This window comes from Takifugu flavidus, chromosome 15 (genome assembly GCF_003711565.1).
Source record: "Takifugu flavidus isolate HTHZ2018 chromosome 15, ASM371156v2, whole genome shotgun sequence".
Lineage (NCBI taxonomy): Eukaryota > Metazoa > Chordata > Actinopteri > Tetraodontiformes > Tetraodontidae > Takifugu > Takifugu flavidus.
In genome coordinates, this window is record NC_079534.1 from 1,341,964 (window position 1) to 1,364,116 (window position 22,153).

At 46.2% G+C, this 22,153-nt stretch overlaps 2 protein-coding genes and 1 non-coding gene across 4 annotated transcripts; all 3 read left to right on the forward strand.

Moving 5' to 3' along the window:
* The first annotated feature begins 4,486 nt into the window (after positions 1-4,486).
* On the forward strand, positions 4,487-7,733 carry plvapa (plasmalemma vesicle associated protein a). The gene is made up of 6 exons (XM_057055959.1): positions 4,487-5,043; positions 5,301-5,367; positions 5,471-6,186; positions 6,263-6,794; positions 7,321-7,372; positions 7,549-7,733. The coding sequence occupies exons 1-6, from the start codon at positions 4,648-4,650 to the stop codon at positions 7,559-7,561; spliced, it is 1,776 nt and encodes a 591-aa protein (XP_056911939.1). The 5' UTR covers positions 4,487-4,647; the 3' UTR covers positions 7,562-7,733.
* Positions 7,734-10,542: 2,809 nt separating this feature from the next.
* Positions 10,543-19,194, forward strand: ano8a (anoctamin 8a). Of its 2 annotated transcripts, XM_057055957.1 has the most exons (18): positions 10,543-10,924; positions 12,285-12,395; positions 12,768-12,900; positions 13,787-13,925; positions 14,010-14,106; positions 14,303-14,419; positions 14,512-14,639; positions 14,763-14,924; positions 15,412-15,564; positions 15,642-15,768; positions 15,844-15,899; positions 15,990-16,064; positions 16,145-16,633; positions 16,748-16,924; positions 16,989-17,180; positions 17,263-17,394; positions 17,562-17,672; positions 18,042-19,194. In XM_057055957.1, exons 1-18 carry the CDS (start codon positions 10,744-10,746, stop codon positions 18,696-18,698), a joined length of 3,237 nt encoding a protein of 1,078 aa, XP_056911937.1. In that variant the 5' UTR covers positions 10,543-10,743; the 3' UTR covers positions 18,699-19,194. The 2 variants fall into 2 exon arrangements, with proteins under 2 accessions (XP_056911937.1, XP_056911938.1); XM_057055958.1 differs by lacking the exon at positions 17,562-17,672.
* trnak-cuu (transfer RNA lysine (anticodon CUU)) lies at positions 15,176-15,248 on the forward strand. The gene has a single exon. It is a non-coding gene; the product is annotated as a tRNA-Lys (tRNA).
* Positions 19,195-22,153: the final 2,959 nt, after the last annotated feature.

Below are 22,153 nucleotides of genomic sequence, written 5' to 3' on the forward strand. Positions count from 1 at the left end.
CACACACACACACACACTCGGCAACAGACCTCCTTCTTCAAGCAGACATCTGATATGACGAGCTGGGAAACCAGAGCCGTCAGAGCAAGTTGCCAATTTTCTAAACATATCTGGGGGGGAAGGGGGGGGGCATGTGTGTGTGACACTACATATTTAAGCATAATCAGCCTAATACAGCAAAAGGGTGAATGGTACGGCGGATTCATAGGAAAAACCCGTAAATTGGATTAGTCTTTAAATATTTGTTCTTATTAATTTGCTGTGGAAAACTGTGCTTGCCGAGCAGTTGCCAGGCAACCAGCAGAGTCACTGCTGCCTGAACAGCGTTATCTTCAAGGCAGATTAAACAATAAAATATTAATTACTGCTAAAGATGAACTAAAAAGGAGCACAACTGTCTTATAATATGACTTTACAGTTGGGGGATAGATTATAATACACTGGCCGTCTCTCATGATTAATATAAAGTTACTGCATAATAAGTACTGATTTACATTCTGGTTATTGATGGTTTAACCCCCCCCCCCCCCCCCCCCCCCCCACACACACACACACACACACACACACCTCTTCTGTCAGCCTCCCAATTAATGCACACATACAGCACAAACTGTTCACACAGCCTTCCATCAATCAATGCGCCGTGATCAAAAATCCAACGTAAAGGTTAATCCAGCTCACATTCCTTGGACTGGCGATTAATAATTGATGTCAATCTGAGAGGATGAAACACACCCCAAACTCTATAAAAAGTGTGGATAGAAAACAAGGACAGCAGAAGTGATGGAGAGTGATTAATAGAATAAACCAGTTTCATCTGACCTGTAGTTCTACTACTGATCCACAAGGTGGCAGCGTTACACAATTTTAAGACTAGTCTTGTTGAGACGTCTCCTACCCAGTGAGCCACTGGTTTAAATGGGGAAAAAAACAACAAAAAACAAAACAAAAAAACAAAAACAACCACACACCCAGCAGCTACACACCCAACAGACACACACCCAGCAGCTACACACCAGCAGACACACACCCAGCAGCTACACACCCAGCAGACACACACCCAGCAGCTACACACCCAGCAGACCACACCCAGCAGCTACACACCCAGCAGACACACACCCAGCAGCTACACACCCAGCAGACACACACCCAGCAGCTACACACCCAGCAGACACACACCCAGCAGCCACACACCCAGGGGCTACACACCCAGCAGACACACACCCAGCAGCTATACAGCCAGGGGCTACACACCCAGCAGACACACACCCAGCAGCTATACAGCCAGGGGCTACACACCCAGCAGACACACAGCCAGCAGACACACACCCAGCAGACACACACCCGGCCTCAGACCCGGTGTTGTGTGAACCTGCTCGTGCTGTTGTTATCGATCGTGGAAACGCTGCCGTTAATATCAGAAGAAAATCTCCCGCCTCAACCTTGGTGGTAACTTGGGCGGTAGCGCTCGCTCCCTCACTAGTGAACTGCTGCACCAGCATCTAACAACAAGGAAAGAGCTTCCGGTTGGAGAGACATCAACAAGAGTGTGTGTGACAGGGAGAGAGAGAGAGAGAGAGAGAAAGAGAGAACAACTTTTGTCCTGAGAAGAGAGTAAAGAGTAGGACATCTCCAGACAGACAGAGAGTGCGGAGTGAAGAAGAAAGGGACTAAAGATTGCAGCACTCAGACAGGTAGGAAACACCTACAGGTGTGTGTGTGCGTGCATGCGTGTGTGTGTGTGTTGGGGAGCTCAGAGTCTGTGCCCAGGGGCCCCTGCCCTCTTAATCCGGGCCTGCCTATTACACAGGAAACCGTCCCAGCAAGCACTTGAATGTGCTCCGTCACGGAACATTTGGTGTCATAAATATTACAAAAACAATGGAGTTCTGTTCCCCGACCACCAGATGTGATATAAACGGTGACACTGGTGACCCTGGTGACCCTTCTGAGGGGACAAAAGCAACTATTAAAGTCAAGGACGGGGTCAGCGTTACACTAGCTGAGGGACACATTTCTGGTGTCCGCCACAGTTTTCTGGAAAGATTGTTTCATTTTCTGGATTAAAACATTTAATAAGTAAATCTCTCACAGCGTTGCATTTGCTTTTGTTGTTGGCTTTTTTGTTTGTTTGTTTGTTCGTGCCACCCCTGTGTGTTATTTTGATGACTGGCTCCAAAGTCCTGGCTCCAAATGTCCTTCCAAGGTCAACGCTGAGCACATAACTTTCAGTCTTGGTTCCCTAAAAGAGGTTCCACATCAAACAGGAAAAAATCCTCATGACCTCTGAATGACCTTCGATGACTGAAACAATACACAACAGAAGGATGAGGAGCCGTAATTAATCAGAGTGGTATCTGCCAAACATTTCTGTGATATCAGCCCAGCATTAAACAAAGGAAACTTCTAAATCCAGAAAGGTTGGGTGAACACGCTCTTTCTGCTGTTCCAGGAACAGCCAGAACAGTCGAACCACCACGTTCCTCGTCGGTCCGGTCGCCTTTTGGCTGACCTGCACATCCGAACCAACATGGCGCCAAGAAACGTCGAAGACGCTCAATTGACGCACGCAAACGCAGCCGATCCAATACCTCCCGGTATCACGCTGAAATAGGCCGCACACAGTCGGACATTAGTTCCAAGCTCGGCTGTTTCGTGTTGAATTAACGACGAACAAACACGACAGCGACGCCACAAACTACACAACACTACCGGGTCCAAACAAATTACCAGCCACGGTATTTGAGCGGGATCACGACCTACCTGTCGGGGTGGGCTCGCTGCTGGCGGCCTTTCACGAAGCTTCTCTTCTTGTCGAGATGTTTGAGGAAATAATCGATCAGTTCACGCTGAAACGCCGCGCACTTCCTCCGGGATGACCTCACCGTTCGCGCGCGCGGCTAATTGATGGCTAATTGGTGCGGTAAAATCAAGAGAACAATCCCAAAACCCCACTATTTATTTAGGTTTACAGGATATTTTTGGTCTCTTATCTCGGAAGACCTGGTAAAAAAGCTCAAGATGCAATTTAATGCTGATTTACCCACATTAGCAGAGCGTTAGCTTAGCATTAGAGTTACTCTTTCGGATGTCCTGCAGGTGTTTTGGTCGACCAGGTATGAAAGGAATTGAACGTGTTTTGTTTTATGTGCGTATTGGTTTCTGAAAATAATTACCGATAATTAATTAATTTAATTAATTAAATAATTACCGCCGATAAAAATATGATAAACCAGGTTAATTAGCATTTAAAAGACATAACATGGGGAGCATTTATTTTGTTGTCACAATGGATGGCTGTTTTTTTTTACTTCGTTTTTTTAAATACAAAAACCAGTATCTTTCATTTTTATACTTAAAATGATTTACTATACGTTAAACATTATGATTCGTTTAAAAAAATCATAGTGTATAAATTTGTTCAAGTGTAACATTAATACTCGATGATTTGTGTTGACATTATACCCACAACTTCATTAAAAATAAAACACAAATTCTTTTTGAATATTCACTTGAACTCACCTTTGATAAGGCTGTTATCAGGGTTGTAAGTTATACACAATGAGACTTTAAAGAGTGTTGTGCCAGCCAGTGAAGCCATCTCCTAAAGTATGATCTGTAAAAGAAATACTCCCCGTAAAGGAAATAAAAATCACGCCCAGTGTTGCAAAGTTTAGGGGTGGGAGCTGCCCACTAGAGTACCGTTTATATCAACATCGTCTGTTTATATCTCACAGTTTTTGTCTGATATCCTGCATTTGTTGGCGCCTTTTATCTTGGATCATGTATAAAATGTGGCTGCAGGTTTGGCCATCAAGAGTTCCTCTGTGAATTATGTCTTCCTGCCAAGAAGAGGTCTGAGACGTCAACAGTGCTGGGCAGGAAAACTGCTGGTGTCAGGCTCCTGTATTTCATTTCCAACTCTGTTTGTGTGTGTGTGTGTGTGAGAGAGAGAGAGAGACAGGGGCTCTCACCCCAACGACACAGCGATTGTATCAAAGAGAGACTGACTCAGGACATCAGAGGCGCGACATTACCCATTGTCCTCCTGGTCTGCTGTGGACAGGAAAACACTTCACGGAGCCATAAAAATGTTTTAGAACATTTACAGAGCTGAGTCCGTGGAGAATTTTATGAACATTGTTTAGTTATCCGTTTTTTTTTGCTATGCAGAAAAACGGAGGCGGTCGATTGATGTTTACCTGAGGAAATACATCAATCGACAGTTTTCTGTTTTCATCCCTGTTTCCTTTTACTGTAATTTCCCTAAAACTGTAATAATGACAGAAACAGTAGTTATTTTTTTTTTATTTTAATGACTGTGAATTTGTTATTGGAAGGCTAAATTAATTTAAGATGGGCTGAGGCGGCCCGTGAAGGGAGGAGACTGATGCCCGACTCACTTCCCATCATGGGAAGTGTGTGTCCAGAGGAGTTTAAAAGCACTCCCCTCATTCCCGATCGGACAAGATCTGATTGATTCTGGAAGTGTAGGAGGCACCAGGGGCCACATCTGCGGCTTGTTGGGCCCCGCTTTTGAGTTTTATTGTTAAAAAAAAAGGAGGAAGGTCACAGATGAACCTTGGTTGAAATTGGCTGGTGGATTTTATCGTCATTCCGTTTCTCTCTGACTGACCTTCATCCACCATGTACAGCAACAGGTATTCCTACGTCCCCAAGCACAGCCCGACGGCGCAGAAGAAGATGCAGTACCAATCCAAGGGAAAGAGCTGCGGCTACTACCTGCGCATCGTCTTCTTCTTCTCCTCGCTCATCCAGTCCCTCATCATCGTCAGCCTGGTGCTCTTCCTCATCTATGGCGACAAGCAGGACTCGGCGTCCCTGTCCCGCATCCAGGACCTGGAGGAGAGCTTCAGCCGGCTCTCCATAGAGAACGTGGCTCTGAGGAGGCAGAGGAAGAACTTGACCACGTTCCTCAACACCACGCTGATGGAGAAGGCCAATAACGACTGGGAACTGAGCAGGCTGCGCTACCACTCCAACAAATCCATAGGCTTCTTCAGGGACATGGAAAAGACAGTGGTGAGACATTAGCACGCTCACTTTTCTTGACATTTTCAACTAATTTCAATTTCTACTGCTGCTCTTTAAGGACTTAAAGTTATTTAAACTGAGACATTCTGACTGAACACCCACTCACACAATAAAGGGGTCACCTAAAGCACATTTGTAACAAGGTGAAAACATAAATAAAACTTGTAGCTGGACTTAGAGGGCCCTGAGATGGATCATTTACCCTTACCTGAAGCAGATATGTTTTATTTTTATTGTTAAAACAGCAACAATGCCACAATGAGTTGACCAATTGCAAGAACTGGCTGGTCCCGCCAGGACACTGCGCGCAAGGTAAGAATGCCGTTTTCGTCCCCTGAGGCGATGATGAGACACGTTCTCCTGTCTCGGGGTTTACAGAAGGATATTTAAATGCTTTTCTGTCCCTTTGCTTCAGCCATCACCAGTAACTGTGACTGTGGGTTGCTGGTGGAACAGATGAAAGCCAGGATTGGACTTTTGGAGGCCAATTACACGCAAACGTCCCAGAGGCTTAAGAGGGAAATGGACCATATCGCCAAAGACAGAGACAACCTGAACCTGGAGGCCATCGGTCTGAGGAGGGATAAGTTGATGCATGAAAAGGAAGCGGAGCTGTGTAAGGAGAGTTGTAAAACTGAGTTCGTGCAGTCCTTGAGCGGCATCTCCAATGTCACCAATGCCTTCCTGAACAAGATCAACTCCCTCTTCCCCACGCACCTCGCCTTCCAGATCAGCTGTGAGAAGCAGAGAGAGAACCTGGAGAGGATCCAGTCCAACTGCACCAGCCTGTCCAGGGACATGGAGGAGAAGTTCCAGTATTACCTGGACAACATTGGGGGGGAAGTGTCCAGCACCCTGGCCGAGAACAGTCGCCTGAAGGCCGAGAACTGGCGTCTGTTCGAGGACTACCGCTCCTGCAGCCAGAACCGCTTGGGCCTGTCCCAGCAGCACAGGCAGGACATGAACAGGCTGCAGGAGAAGCACGACCAAGCCACCGAGAGGCTCCTGATGGAGAAGAAGAACCTGAACGGGGAGATCACAGTCCTGAACAGAACTGTTCACTTCAAAAACACAGAGTTGGAGCACCTGGTGGCGCAGCTGAAGCAGCTGAACAAGACCTGCATGTCCAGGGTGAGAGAGCGCTGATCCGAGATCTGCGGTAAACAATGAAATATGAGGTCTTCATGTTGCTCTTTCTTGCTTTCAGATACATCCTGCAACACCTTTTGTAAAGACCAATAATGGGTGGAACCTGTTCAGTAATAATGGTGGTGGATCCAGTTCCTCCTCGTCCAGTTCCTCTAATAGTCTCAGTCAGTCCAGCAGGATAGGGGCTGCTAGCTCATCATTTAACTCAGGCGGGTCAAGCAGCTCCAGTGCATCAAGCAACAATAAGCCAGTGTCAAATGGGGGAATTCTATCGCTCTTTGGGTCAAATCCGAGCAGTAGCTCCAGCGGGTCGGGCTCAAATAAGCCTGGGACTGGGAAAGGCTCCACAACCAGTTCGTATGGTGGCTCCGCTGGGTCAAACCTCGGCAGCACAGGGCTGGGTTCGGAGAAGTCCCTGACGAATGCCAAAACCTCTTCAGGCTCTGAGGCGTCCTCCAGCTCTAGTGGCTCCACAAGCAGGACAAGCTTTTCCTGGTTTGGGACTGGGCGCAGCACATCGTTGGGGAGCAAGTCAGGGAGTGGAACCGAGAAAGGGCCATCAGGCGAGAACGGAGACGGGGGTCACCCAGGCAAGTTTCAACACTTCAGTGTCTCAGGTTTGGGTTTAGTTTTAAAGGTTCTGGATCTGGAACATGATTCTCTTCCAGATTTCACAGCAGTAAACAGCCCGAGTGCACATAGACGCCAGCAGAACACATTCGGGGTTCTTTTCCTCTTCTAAAATTAGATAGCCTGCAAAAATTCTGCTGATTCTACATTTCCACATCCAAAAACGGCGAGGAAATAACCGCACCCCTAACCTGTGATAGCTAAATGGAAAAGCTCAAGCACATCCTGGTACCTTGTCTTTCCCCTGACTAATGACATTTTTCCAGTGTTAGAGGGGTACTCTACAGTTTCAGGCTGTAATGGTTGTCATGGATGTGGTTGTCAAGACTTTATTTTATATTAGTGCATTGACCTGAGATGTCTTGGCTTAGAATTAGACCTGAAAGGTCCTTAAGGTCCTGAAAGGACAGGACAGCGTACAGAGCATCAGGCATACAGCACATCAGCTGGAACTAACAGAAAGCCTTTTCTTTTGTTTCCCAACAGTTTCTCAACACGTTCGAGAGCTGGAGCGCCTTCTCAATCCTGTTGGATCACTGTGAGTATGTTTACGACTGAACACAAAAGACAAATTTGCCACCTGTCATAATTGCGGGTGGATCAACCCAATTTAACCTTTTATTCTTACTTATTTGGCATCAAACTAATTATTCATTTGCTCTCTCTCTCTCTCTCTCTCTCTCTCTCTCTCTCTCCTCTCTCTCTCTCTCTCAGTGCAACTCAGTAAGAATCTTCAGGCCAATTTGTCTTCCAGTCAGTATGTAACATATACTCATCACTGGCTGTGATCATTTACTGTATATTTCATGGCACTATTTTTATATGGCTTTAAAGCTGAAATGTAAAGTATCACTATAAACAATGTGTATCTCACAGACTAATAAATGGCATAAACAAGTGGTCAATCTCCTATTTATGCTGTCAGTAGAGAAAAATAACTGCTTTGTGTGCACGTCAGCCACTCCTCTTTATAAACAAAGCTATTTAAAATATTACATTATGCACGCCCGGAAATAACTGTTTGTCCCTGTGTGCGTCACCTATTGTGTGGCGAAATGTCCACAAACGACTCTCCAACCTCTCCTGTGACATTTGAGGCAGGATTTAACAGTGTGTTTACGGTTACCTGTCAGCAGAACAGCTGAGGAACCTTCGCTGCAGTGATCAGATCAGGCTGTTTGGGTTTAGAATTACAGAAGTTCAGCATTTCAAAGTGCTGAGAGCAGACAAACATCCTGTGAAAAAGTTTGGAATGTTCTGCTAATCCAAGAAACAAAAGTTTGTTGGCACCAATTAATAAATATAGTACTGGAGAGAAAAGAAGGGCTCTTTCCGTTACAGGGACATCCTTTGTTCCACATCAAGTGTTTTTCCACATTTTGGGATGTGCGAAGCGGCGAGGATGCGTGAGGATGCACCAGGGAGTCGTTCCGTTTGAAGACTTAAAAGCTTGTCGGCGAAGAACGATCCAGATTCCTGTCAGTGCACGGATCCTGGTTTTTGATCTAGGAAATGGTGTGTGAGAGGAACCCAAAGTGCCAGGTCGCATCCCCAGCTGTTTAAGGGCCTCTGTCTTTTTATGGAGGCACTCAAACAGGATGGAAAACAACTGTAGAATGTATGGAACTAGGAATGAGAATAAATTTAGGCTTGAGGTGCAGGTTTGGGAGCATCAGTGTGATCATCAGCAGGACCGCGGGGTGACACCACACATGCTGATGGGAGCACAGGCCTCCGCTGGGAGCGTTCTGGCTCCTCTTTGGGGCTCTTGACGCAGACCTGGGGCCATTGTGTCGCATTCTGCTCGGCTCACATCCTGGTGCTTGTGATTACGACCTCCTTCCTCCTTGACTGTGACTTCTAATTGCATTTCCTATCTGCCCAGCAATCCGCGGTCCCTTGGCCTTGCAGGGTGGTGCAAAACATCGGGGGCAAAAGCCCATCCTCTTGTTCAGAGGAGCTAGCGTGGGTGGGAAATGTGGCTGGGTAATGTCCTTTAGCACATCCACATGGATGACCTTTATGTTGACATGGACAGTTTTAAACGCAGAGATTGATTATTATACTATAAGAGGACACGGTGAGTTTATGTAAACCTGAACTGACCAGACTGACCTAAAGCTGCACAGATCAGGCTAGATTGATATCAGAACATGCGTCGCGTGTGTTGTGAGATATTTGGTTTAATGTTGAAACATTTAAGAATGATTAGAAAGTTTCTTTTTTTTTTTTAAAGGTGAAGCTCTTCAGTTTACTGTAGTAGTACATTGTCTCTACAGAAACCATAAGTCTTCACCCCTAACGATAAAAACAAAAAAATAGTGTTAAGAATCTAAAAAAAATAGGTGCATGTTAGCTCAGTCGAGAAAGTTTATAGTGTCATTATTCAGCAGTTTCCCTTTTAGATGACGTGACATCACTTTTTCATAAATCAATAATTAATATCATATTTGATCTTTTTTAGGGAACAACACAAACTAAAGTTTGTGTCTTTGTTCGCTTCATTTGCTCTCCAAAATCAAAATAGCCCTTCAATATCAAGCTTTTCTCAGGTGAGCCTGAAGTCATGTTTCCCTGCACGCGCAGCAGAAACAGGCCCGTCTCCACAGATGACCTCTTCCTCTGCTGCATCATTGATAACCCATCACCCCTGAACAACAGTCCAGGTTCTACAGACCCAGATGGCCGGGATCTGTACTTTCTTCTCTGGTCTAAAACAAACAAAAAAAGGAATCTTGACATAATAAATGTCGATATGTGAAAACATTTATAAGAAGGCAGAAAACCCACCAGTTGTTCCCTTGTTTGTTTTCAGAGAAGGAACATTCCCTTTAACCCTAAGTATTTCTTATCACGTCACAACATCCTGTTTTCTCTTTTTAAATGTGATTTACTGTTGCCCCCCCCCCCCCCCCCCCCCTTCAACTTGAGTCAGATTTGTCAGGACGGATCGCTGTGACCATCCGTGCCTGTCTGCTGCCTCCATCTAGTGTCTGCACCAGTTATCACCCGCCTGGAGCTGCAGAGGGAGGAATAACCCGCTGTTGTTCTTACTGCTCGACCAATGACAGTCCAGCACGGCAAGAGCGACGGACTCAATGTTTGATTGCTAAAATGAATTTATTGATCAGGGAAATGACGTTTGGGATTTGCATTTTGAGTGTGATAGAACGTAGAATAAGAACATCAGCAAAGAAAGTGATTGCGGTTCTTTGGATATCGTTTTGTCCACAGGCTGCTGTGGATTTGATGTGAATGTGGAGATCTGTGAGAGGCAGAAAAATCGAATTATTGCGTTCCTGGTTTGCTGAAAACGTGCATCTTTTCGGGTTGAAGACCGGAATAATACGCGCCTCCCTAACAAATGGTGCAAATATTAATGGATCTAAACATCTTGCGACTATATGTGCTGACAAAAGTGTTCCCGGTGCTCAAGACTGGCAGCACTCTTTGCAAGGTGATTGGAATCTTCAACCTTCGTGAAAACTTTGCTTGAAAACCTGATGGAATTGTTCGTTACAGCTGCGAGTTATTGATCATATACGTAGGAATCACGTGGCCTTAGTGTAAACAACAACACACAAAACGGACCCTAACCTTTAAAGTAGTGCTCCGTTCCACATTGAACGCATCCCCAGCTGCAGGTGTGCGTGTGCGCGGCACGTCTATGGTGTGGACCCGCTGCCTGCGCGGCGCGGCGCGGTGCGGGGCGGCGCGGTGCGGTGTTTCCCTCGGCTCTGGCGTCACCACCCAGTCACGAATGTGTGCGCGGAACGTGCCGATGCCATGATCATGTTCCTCCTCGTCATCCATCACACGCGCCGAGGGTTTTCCCTTCGCACGCAGCAGCCGTAATCACCCTTGCGGCGCGGTCTTCCGGTCCCAGCGGCGGGGTTTGTGCACATCGCCATGCAGGCGGCCCCCGGAGCGGCTGACGGCGACGCTCCTGTAAACAGCGGCGGCACCGCAGACGTCGACGACAGCGGCGGGGCAGGAGAGAGGATGGACAGGACGGTGGCAGCCGAACATCAGGACAGGAGCGACAACCAGCAGCAGCAGCAGGCGTCTGTATCGCCGTCCACTGTGCTCGGTAAGTGTGGGAGGAAAAGATAAAACTGATCATGCAGAAAATGCGTTTTAGTGTTGATCTGCAGAAACAGGAAGGATGGGACATGGAGTGTGCCGTGCATGGGAATGATGCTGCATTCACTGACCGATGTTTTGATATCTGGACTGGTAGTGACTCACTGGGGACTGGAGCATCAAACGTGTTACTGGGTTTGGGTCTCTTTTCATGCATGCAGGCAGCACACAGGTGCGTTAAAGGACTCGGTGCAGTGCACGAGCGTGTCCTGACGGGACACACGGGCTCCTGCAGAGGGTCCAGATGGAGTTGCCAACTCAGGTGTTCGTTATTGTCTGGTGGCAACTTGGTTTTACAGGTGGAACACTTGAGGGGTGACTAAGCAGATCTGTGCCATTGCTATTGTTTACATCACCGAGGACAAACTGAGACCCCAATGAAGGTCTCTGCAGCTCCTTGGTCTGGGTTTTCAGAGCAGATATGATCGGTTCTCACGACATTTTAAAGGAAATCCACCAACCTGTCAGCTTGAGATAGTTACATCTCAATGACAAGAAGATTTTTATCTTCACTGATGATGTAATGGCAAATGTTATGTAATAAACACCTTTGGCTGTTGCCTATAGCTCATTGAGCACGCGCTACAACTGTTAACCCAGAAGGAAGAAGAAACACGAGTATACTCTACCAGGAAGAAATAAATGATAAGATTTTTGCATATGTGGTACATCTAAAATATCCCATAATAATACAATGATGTAGCATTGCATTTGTTATGATTTGATGAAGATGATGATGATTACTATTTAACATAATAGGCAAAAAGGGGGTGAATCAACAGTGATACTGCAAGACTGCAGCAGAATTCGACGAGTCACTGTAGGAATAGTTAATAATAAAGGGATCGGCCTGTCCAGGTACAAAAGGCTGCCTTCTCTAGGCTGCTGAACAGGGAGAAGAAAGGACGGCAGCAGACTGTGAGCAGGTCCAAGCGCTCTGCTGGGGAGGCCCGGCCCGATATTTAATGATTTTAGAGACTTGAAAAGCTCGTTTGCAAGTGATTGTTTGCACACCACCCAGTTTAGAATCCATCTGTTTGCCCAAACCTTGTAGCATTTACTCAAAGTCATATGACCAGTGTGTTGCCATCAACCGTCAGGCTGACCAAACAGATGAGCATTTCTGCTAATCCTCCATGACGTTGGCAAAAATATCGGGCAGAGAGGAAATAACAGCCGCGGTGAAGCTTTCAGCCCTTTCACACCGTGATGATGTCAGCAGGCGTTCACCTTCCATTTCCCTGTCTCACCCTCTCTCACAGAAACTTTATTAACGCTTTCATGTCCCGCTCCTCTCTCCGCTTTAGACAAACTGTTTGGGAAGCGTCTTCTGCAGGCCCGGCACTACATCATGTCTCGGAAGTCCTGGCTCAAGATGGTGCCTACAGAAAACTGTGACATCCTCATGACATTCCCAGGTGCGCCAGGCAGAGCCTCCTTTGTTAAGTGTCTTTGGTGGACGGCCAGCCTCAGAGGACGCCGGAACAGCCTTTTACTGCAATGTCAGAAACCTGCAGGAGTCAAACTCCATCCTGTCAGCCTATGGAAAATTATTGTCGATGTGTGTTGACAGGCCTTTACGTGACCATGTGTTTTGCATTCTTTGCCCTCCTGTCGCAGCGGCGACGGATGGGTTTGATCCGGTTTCTCAAAGCAGCAGCGAGCTTTGTGTTTTCTGCCTTTAGCAAACACTGAGCTGACCACGAGGGCGGCCCATTGGTTTCTTTTAGTGTCTGGACTTCTTTCTCTTGCCTTTTCCAGCAAAAGTTAAAAGATTTCTCCCTCCACAGACACGATAGACGACCACACTCTGCTGTGGCTCCTGAATCAGATCCGTGTCGGCATCCCGCAGGTCAGCATTCAGGTCCGACAGCACAAACACACCCAGACGCACGCCTTCTTCATCACCACCACGTTTGAGAAGTAAGGCTCTGTCACACATTGTGTGTGTTCCTATATTTGTTACCACATTCTATACCAAAATGGGGACATATTTGGTCAGTGGGGACATTTTGGCTGGTCCTCACAACTTCAGAGGACTGTTTGAGGGTTAAGACTTGGTTTTAAAGGTTATAAATGGGTTTAGGTCAGAGTCAGAGTTAGTAATTTCGGGGGAGGGTAAGGAGCTGGGTAATGCATCATGTCTATGAAAGTCCTCACCAAGATAGAAGCACAAGGATGTGTGTGTGTGTGTGTGTGTGTGTGTGTGTGTGTGTGTGTGTGTGTGTGTGTGTGTGTGTGCTTTAGTCCTGCCACGTCATTTTAGGACTGAAGATATTTTGTCATCACGAGCATTTAAGTTTGATTCTAGCTGGTCTGTATTGAAAAAAGGACACAGACAGAATCAACATTTTCCTAACCTGCTCAATAGAAACTCAAATACACAATGAAGCCAAAATATCACATCTAAAGGGTAACCAATCATTACCTCTTTTACTTTTCAACATTTCTGCACGGTCAAAGCAGCAGTGATGAACGCTCACCCTCAAAAAGGTTCTATATTTTAAAAAAAACATCAATGTATTTGGCAAGTTAACATCTGATGAAATAATTTGGCTAATTTGATCATTTTTTTGGTGCGAGGACAACGTCTTATTAGCTCAGCATGAAGCTAGAAAGCTAAAATGGAGTTTCTGTGTGAATGAGTAAAAGCCATGTTTGGTGTGTTTTTGGCGGACGTGGTTGTAAATCAACGGGTTGGAGACCGAACCGACAGCTGAAGAGCGTTTTTGTGTGCACCCATTTGTGCGTGCTAACCTGTCTGCACTCACAGCCTGCTGCCCATTTACCCCCTCTCATCGCCCCTCAGTTTACTGCGCGGAGCCGAGCAGATGGGGATGCACAAGGCTGTCAAACCGCAGTTTGGCGGCGGGATGCGGCGCTTCTCCTGCGAGGAAGACAACATCTATGAGAACATCGAGAGTGAGCTCTGCTTTTTCACCTCACAGGTAAACTCACATTTGCAGTTTAATTACACGAGCTGTGAGGAGGCTGCTCGGATTCTTAGATTTGGTTCTTTCTTCGTGTTTCAGGAGCGTCAGGGCATTATAAAGTACTGGCTGGACAATCTGAGAGCCAAACAGGGGGAGGTGCTTCACAACATTCACTTCCTGGAAGGGCAGCCACTCAGTATGTTTTGTTATGATTCGCATCTTTGATGCTTTTCTCCCTGTTCTCTACGGAGGAAACGTTTCCCTCACTCTCCACTGTCTCTCAGTATAAATATCAGCCTCCTCTTTCTGTCAGACCCCCCCAAAATACAGAATTCTGGTTATTTTCCACACAACTATGACAAACTCACCTCAGACCCTCCTGTCCTCTTCAGTTCCAGAGCTGGTGGCTCGGGGTGTCATCCATCAGATGTTCCCCTTGCACGAGCAGAGGATCCTCAATCAGCTGATGACTTCCTGGGTCCAGGCTGTGTGTGAAAGGCAGCCCCTGGGTGGGAGGAAGACAGTGAACAGGAAGCCTTATTCCTCATCCATGCAGCATGGATGCTGACAAATGTACTTTCTGATTCCCTCTGCCTTTCAGATGATATCTGCGACTACTTTGGAGTTAAGATCAGCATGTATTTTGCCTGGCTTGGTTTCTACACCAACTCCATGCTTTACCCTGCTGTCATCGGCTTTCTGCTCTGGATACTTGCAGAGTCAGATCAGGTAGGTAAAGGCCTGTTTGTCACACAGTTGTGTTGTGCTTACCTGCCTAATAGGGAATTACAAGCAATCATTTAAACTCTTTAAACTATTTTTCCTATTGTGGACGCTTACCTTTGCTCACAGACCAGTCAAGATATCTGCTGCGTGGTTTTTGCCCTCTTCAACGTCGTGTGGGCGACCCTGTTCCTGGAGCGCTGGAAGAGGCGAGAGGCAGAGCTGGCCTACAGGTGGGGCACCCTGGACACCCCCGCTGAATCACTGGAGGAACCCAGGCCCCAGTTCAGGGTGAGGAAGCTTCGTCTGTTGTGTGTCAGCATCGACTAACTAAGATTTGCTCTCTTTATTCGTTCATTTGAATTTGGGGGGGAGGCAGAACATGTGAATATCCACAGTTTTAAAATGGTAATTAGATCAGCTAGTAAAGAAGCTTCGGTCTGGTTGGCAGTTTTATCACTGAGCACTTGTGCAACAGGAAACATGATACGTTCTCCGTGTGCTCAGGAAAGGCGTGGAGACATTGGGGGTTGGGCCTCACAGCCCGGCTAGCTCAGTCGGTAGAGCATGAGACTCTTAATCTCAGGGTCGTGGGTTCGAGCCCCACGTTGGGCGCTGTCCTTTTCATATCAGCATATCCATTGTTTCATTTCCCTGGAATTCAGTAACTTTTAACTTTTCACTGTGAAATAATTATACAGGCTCTTAGTTACTATGGAATCTTTTTTAATAATTAAACGCTCTTCGTGCTCCTTCTGTCCCTCCCTCCTCTGTGCAGGGAGTGAAGCGCTGCAGTCCCATAACCGGCTGTGAGGAGTTCTATTATCCACCCTGGAAAAGAGCGCTGTTCAGATGGTTGGTCAGCCTGCCTGTCTGCCTCCTCTGCCTCTGTTTTGTCTTTCTCGCGATGCTGCTCTGCCTGGAACTGCAGGTGTGGAGAAAATAGCTCCCGGAAAGAAACCGAACTGATGTAAATTGAAAGATTCATATCCCTGATGCCTCCTGCAGGAGGTGGTGATGGAGATCCAGGAGCTGCCTGGAATCACCAGATTTGTCCCAAAGATCCTTCTGGCGCTGACTGTAAACATTTGCGACGAAGTGTATAAGAAGATTGCCTACTGGCTTAACGATATGGGTGAGAGGCACTTGTTCGTGGATGTGGGTCACGGTTTGCACCCCGAGGTACTGATGCGTTTGTTTCTCCATCCAGAGAACTACCGGCTTCAGAGTGCCTATGAGAATAACCTGATCATTAAGATGGTTTTTGTGAGTCGCCTTTCTGGCTTCTATTTGAGACAGACGTTTGATTTTGATTTGACTCCCTGTAATATTTCTGTTATTATGGTTGTCTTCCAGTTTGAGTTCATCAATTCTTATCTAAGTCTTTTCTATATCGGATTCTACCTCAAGGACATGGAGCGACTCAAGGAGGTAACGGATTAATGTCTCCTCATCTCTTGTGCATTTATCAGTCTGCACAGTGACTGACCGGTTGTTCCCACTCTTCACAGATGCTAGCCACTCTACTGATCTTCCGCCAGTTCTTACAGAACATTAAAGAGGTCCTCCAGCCTTATCTCTACGAGCAGAACAAGCTGGGTGTCTTCACCCCCAAGGTGCTCTGGGAGCTTCTCCAAGCGATAGTGTTCAAATACGGTCGCCTAGTTTTGGGGAAGGCCCAGGCCTCCATGACAAGCTACTCCTTGCTGGGCACCAGAGGGATCACCGACGGTCAGGGTGGTAATCCAGAACCGAGACGGAGAGGCGATTTGAAGGCTGGATTCAGGCTCACGGAGGAAGAGTGGGACATGAGTGACAGCAGTCTGAAGCAACGTAAAGTCAGCTTCACCGAAAAGGTCGACTACCAGGATGTGACGACAGAGACACAGGAGGGATACGATAGCTTGAAGGACAGTCCCACCCTGGTGGAGGACGGGATGGACCCGTCCAGTATTTTTGACAGTTGTGATGAAGAGAGTGACAGTGAATCGCAGGCTCAAGTATGTGGATTAGTTTGCTCGTGATAAACAATGATAAAGCACTTTTTATGTTATTGTGCTAAAGGTTTTGCAGCCTCGAGATCCCTTATCGTCTCCCGTGGTTCACATCAACAGGAGTCCAAGGAGAATGGTGCCATTTCAGCTCCAAAGGAATCCGACTCGCTCTGTCTGAGGCGAAGAAACGTCGGCGAGGGGAGAGAGGATCGGAAGTCTTGGATGGACCCTCCAGAAGAACCAAAAACTGTCACTCTGACCCAAGCTGAGATCGAGAGCTGCATGAAGAGATATGAGGTAGGAGATGCGCTCCTCGCCACGTGCCAATAAAAACTCATTCACCGCCGATGTTTGTCCCCAGGGTACACTTCAGGACTACCAGGAAATGTTCATACAGTTTGGCTATGTGGTGCTGTTCTCGTCGGCGTTTCCCCTGGCGGCCATGTGCGCCCTTATCAACAACATCATCGAAATCCGCAGCGATGCCTTGAAGCTGTGCACCAGCCTGCAGAGACCCTTCGGACTGAGGGTGGGGAACATTGGACAGTGGCAGGTCAGGAACAGGTCCTGGAAAATGCCAGAGAAGGCCTTGGGGCCACACAGATCACCTGGTGATCCTCTCTCTCTGTCTGCAGACTGCGATGGAGGCCATGGGTCTGATAGCCATAATAGTGAACTGTTATTTGATCGGTCAGTGTGGGCAGCTCCAGCGTCTGTTCCCATGGCTGAGTCCCGAGATGACCATCGTCTCCATCGTCTTACTGGAGGTAGGGCTCAGTGCGGGGTCTGCACAAGCAGGTTTGTCCGCGATATCTTTAGTTTGAGGTCATCGAACCTGCACGACCTTTTGAATGTTTCTTTTTATTTTCTAGTAGATGTTACCTGATGTAACTGTGTGTTGAGCCTGTCCCTCTGTGGTCTTGGTGGTTTACAGCACTTTGCAATCCTCCTTAAATACATCATCCATGTTGCCATCCCTGATATCCCTGGCTGGGTAGCAGAAGAAATGGCCAAGCTAGAGTACCGGCGAAGGGAAGCTTTCAAGGTATAGTTGTGTCATAGCTTGAAAGACCTTCGGCGCAGCGTGAGGCCTGTTGCTGACTGCAGCCATGTTTCTGTACTCGTCCCTTCTATGTGCCTCCATCCCTGCAGCACAGCCTCACAGCAACGTATCTCTGTGTTCGTGTTTTGTCTGTGTCTTTTTCTGCCATATAGGTAACACTTGTAAGTTCTGTCACGTAAAAGTCAGCATATTTAAAAGCAAACAAGCCACAAACAGCTTGTTTGTGTGAACTTAAAACCCAAAGGTTCCCTTTTTAAAAATCGCTAATGCCAATTCTCCCTCCCTCTACTCTCTTACAGCGAAGTTGAATTTTGTTTTCTTACTGTGCCTCTCCTATTCGATCGTGTTCAGAAACATGAGCAACAGGCCCAGCAGCACTTTCAACAGCAGCTCAGACGCCGCCGCGAAGAGGAGGAGCTCCATCGTCAGGCCGAGCTGCAGGCTGAGGCCCGCCAAGACAGCGACTGCCACAAGTCAGACGGTCACCAGCACCACCACGACAAATCAACGGGGGGCAAGCCGGGGGACAAGCCGAAAAGACCCAACTCTCTGCTGGGGAACAACAATGTGATGAAGCTGAAGCAGATCATCCCTCTGCAGGGGAAGTTCTCCTCCAGCACATCTCGCTCGCCTGCTCAGTCTCCTACAGGGGGTGAGGCAAAACTCCCGGGATTTCTGAAGTTCCTGAAGTCCCCGGAGATGAAGAAAGAACCAGCAGTAGCCGTGGGGGCGACCGCGGGACTGACGGCGACCTCCGCAGCTCCCCCTAGTGGCCAAGATAGGTCACAATCCCCAAACAAGACATTCAGTCCCGGGAAGCTGTTTAGTTTCAGCAAATCGGAGGGCACTGTGGTGAGCATCAACGGGACCCAGCCGGCGACACAGCCTGCTAACGCTCACCCGAGCAGGGCCGACCTGAACACCAGCCAGGAGGAGTTGCCCTCTAATGAGTCGGATAAGGCGGAATCCAGACAAGCAACTGATGTGGAAAACTCCGCCAAGAGTTAATAAACAGTGTAAAAAGTCTTCAGGCTTCAGAGACGGCACAACAGCGTTACTATGGAGACCACTGTAGTTACATGTTTAATCTGAAAGCCTCATAGATTCAATCCAGATGCAATTAATTCTTTATAACACAGCTTCCATTAAAGAAATGTACAGAATGTGACTGAGAGACTTAGTTTGCGTTTGCTCAAGGTTCAAATAGTGCATGACTGCCTGTGTTTTTGTTTTTGGAGTCCTGGATGTGCAGGATTCTGTTCTGTTCTGAGGCCTGTACTGAATGCATGATGTGCACGCGTCACACGTCCGTCATGTCTTTTCTGTTGCAGCACTTTTAAAGCCATTGTATTCTTCTGCAATAGGTCCGATTGTTCTCACTGTGACCATATAAATATTCTATTTTTACTAACTTTGATTTTTTTTAAATGAATTATTTTACTACATTAATTAGTGAATGTAGCTCTAATAATGCTAATAAATTCCACTTCAACAAATCCAGAAATAGCATTGGCTAATTTAAAGGGAAAAATAATTCTATGGATAAAAAGTCCTATTGAGAATATAACAAATGCTACAAAACTTTCATTTTTGGAATTATATGGTGAAATACAGACCACACAGCTCAGTAAATACAATCAATTTCAGTTTTTGAGAAGTCTTATTTGATTTAGGTACTAGTATGAGGGAGTAAAACAATCATGACACCCTAATTATAAAAAATACTTGTAAAAACTTATTATGGGCTTATATTTATAGTTTACAGTATATTTATATATAGTTTATATTTTATTTTTACAACTTCAAATATTCCAGATAAAATTCAACCTTGATTTGCCGCTGTGTAAAGATTTGTTGCTCTGTTGGTTTCTGGAGTGGAAGACACACAGGTGTTGTATGACGGGGTCAGCGAGAGGCTCTATGCACGATTCACTTCCGGGTCTGGCAAAAGGACGTTCAGCCACTTCCGGTCCGATGGAACACGGAGGAGAGATGCAGCAGAGTTAGGGTCGATTGCAAACCAAAGACTACCGTCAATAAAGGTGAAAAAGGTTTAGTGTGTCGTCGTATCTGTGTAATTGTGAAGGTACGTTGCTATTGCTAATTCGAACTAGCCTGAACTGCAAAATTATAGAATGAGGACGTATCTTAACTTGATGTCTGGCAAAAATAATTAATTTAATTAATTGATTTCCTATCCTCAGCTATTCTTCCAACTGCGTGTTGGAACTCTGTTAGAACTGCCCTCATCTTTACTTCATTTTCAGCATAAAACAGAGAGTCACTTGCACACTAACAACAGGCCAGAACAGGTGTTGCTCTGCTCGACAGCCTCTTCTTTCTTTTAAAAGTCCACTCATTTTTGCTTCTGTGCATTTTAGATGAAGTTATTTATTCCCAGCCAGGTGTACTGGTTAAGAGCTACTGCTCGTGTGTGGTGGGGTGTAGGATTTACATTATCTTACAGCTTTACTTTACTCTAAATGTGGCATGTCTTTACAACAGGTTTTTACGCTGTATTGTAGCTTTCCTCTCTTTTGTATGACCGACCACTAAATAGGGAGTGAAGCCAGGGCCTGTGGATTCCACGGTTGGGGTTTTTTTTTGACACGTAAATACCTTGAGAGAGAGAAATGGGGTACTTCTTGTCAAAGTGACAGGTTGACCTTTCCCTGAACCCGCCCACATCTGTCCCCCCCCCCCCCCCCCATTCCCGCCTTTCTCCTGCCCACCTTTTTTTAAAAAGGGAGGAGGGTAGATCCCCCCCCCCCCGCCTTTCTCGCTTGCTCGCCTGTTTTTAATAAGGGCAACAGTTACAAAACAGTTACAAAACAGTTTTGCCATAGTCCTGGCATAGCCATCCGTGGACAACATGAGTAGTTCTACATCCTTGATTGGTGAGACGGCTGTGACCGTTATAAGAGAATTGTGTGGAAAAGTAGTTGAAAAATCCACGGTGTTTGTACAGCGTTCTCAGGCGTCACCTTCTGAGCCTTTGCAGCAAGAATGGTCTTTGGAGCCTTATAGTCAAACAGGGAGTTTTGGGTATGTGTTCCGTTACAAGACGGGGGAGCTGATTCTCTATCAGCGGGAAGAATCTTCCAGTGAGGGGCCTATGTTGTCGGCTACGATGTCTTCCAATGACTGGGGTGTGTTGAAACTGATCAAACCGAGAATGGTGTGTGTGACTGAAGAAGGCTGTGAAGAAAGAAACAACACAGAACAGAAACCTTCCACAGAACAAACATTTTGTGAAACAGTTGTGAAAACTAGAGAAGAGAAAACTATTGGAGAAAGTTAGACTGTTAGAACCCTAACACTGTGGTTCAGAAGAAAAGAGAAAAGAGTTGGTGGCCTCAAGTAAGAAATTTAGGGGCCTACGTTGTCTTCCGGTGTCCGAGGTGTGTAACTGAAGAAGCTTAAATCCCCTGGAGACCTGGAGGCCCTCCTGGAGAAAAACATTCTTAACATGAGTTATATCGCCTGAACCTGTTGTTTGGTAGAGTTCCCGTGTAGGGAGGTATCCCCATGGGAGCTACATCACCACCAGTTGGTCCACCGGGGCAATCGTCAATATCAGACTTTTCGGCGCCAATCAGGTCAAGTTGTTTTGCCTCATTGTTTCCAGTCCAACACACTTAATTGTCACCCTGATGATTTAGAAAACATTTGTTCATTTCAATATTTGATCATTTGTTTATGTCAAAGCTGATTTTACTTTGCCTTTTGCTTAATATCCAACCCTCAACAGATGAACAGACATGGCACAGTAATAAATCTGAACTGAATTCCATTTAAGCAAAGTAAACGTTTCAGTTGTTTTAGTCTCTTTTATACCTGCATGACTGATGAGGAATTATCCTGTATCATTTGTGCATCTGTACATGTTTTTATGTCAGATGAAATAGTACCACAACATCCCCAAATCTCAAAATGGAACCATAATAACCTATAGCGCGTCACCACCCACAGACATAGTGGTGATAAGTAATAAAAGGTTTTAAGGAAATATGATGACACTATGCAAGAGAAACCAAATATTGAAGTTGAAAGTGGATAAAAATACTAGGACTCACTCATTTGATATGTTGTGCTGACACCAACCATTGGCAGATTTCATCAATAGTCATGAAAATCCTGCTTAGGAGACTAAAAAAAGTCTTTATTTTCAGATCTCTTAGGTGTTTCATAAATGTTTCCACCTCTTTGTATTAATTTATTATAAATCAGTTTGGTTGGGTTTCAGCTGTCCAGAGATTTAGATTTTGTATACGTGTTCAGTCAGATGTATGTCTAGCACTTCTGTGTAAGTTAACTCCAGAGTCCAGGATGCTCTGATTTTTCTGTCCTCTTTGGTCTCCAAAGCCTTCTGTGGCGGAGCTGAGTTCTAGTTGGACACTGAGAGTCAAGTTCAGATGTAGCAACTGGAAACTGAAAACTGGAGAAAGAAAAAAACACTTTCC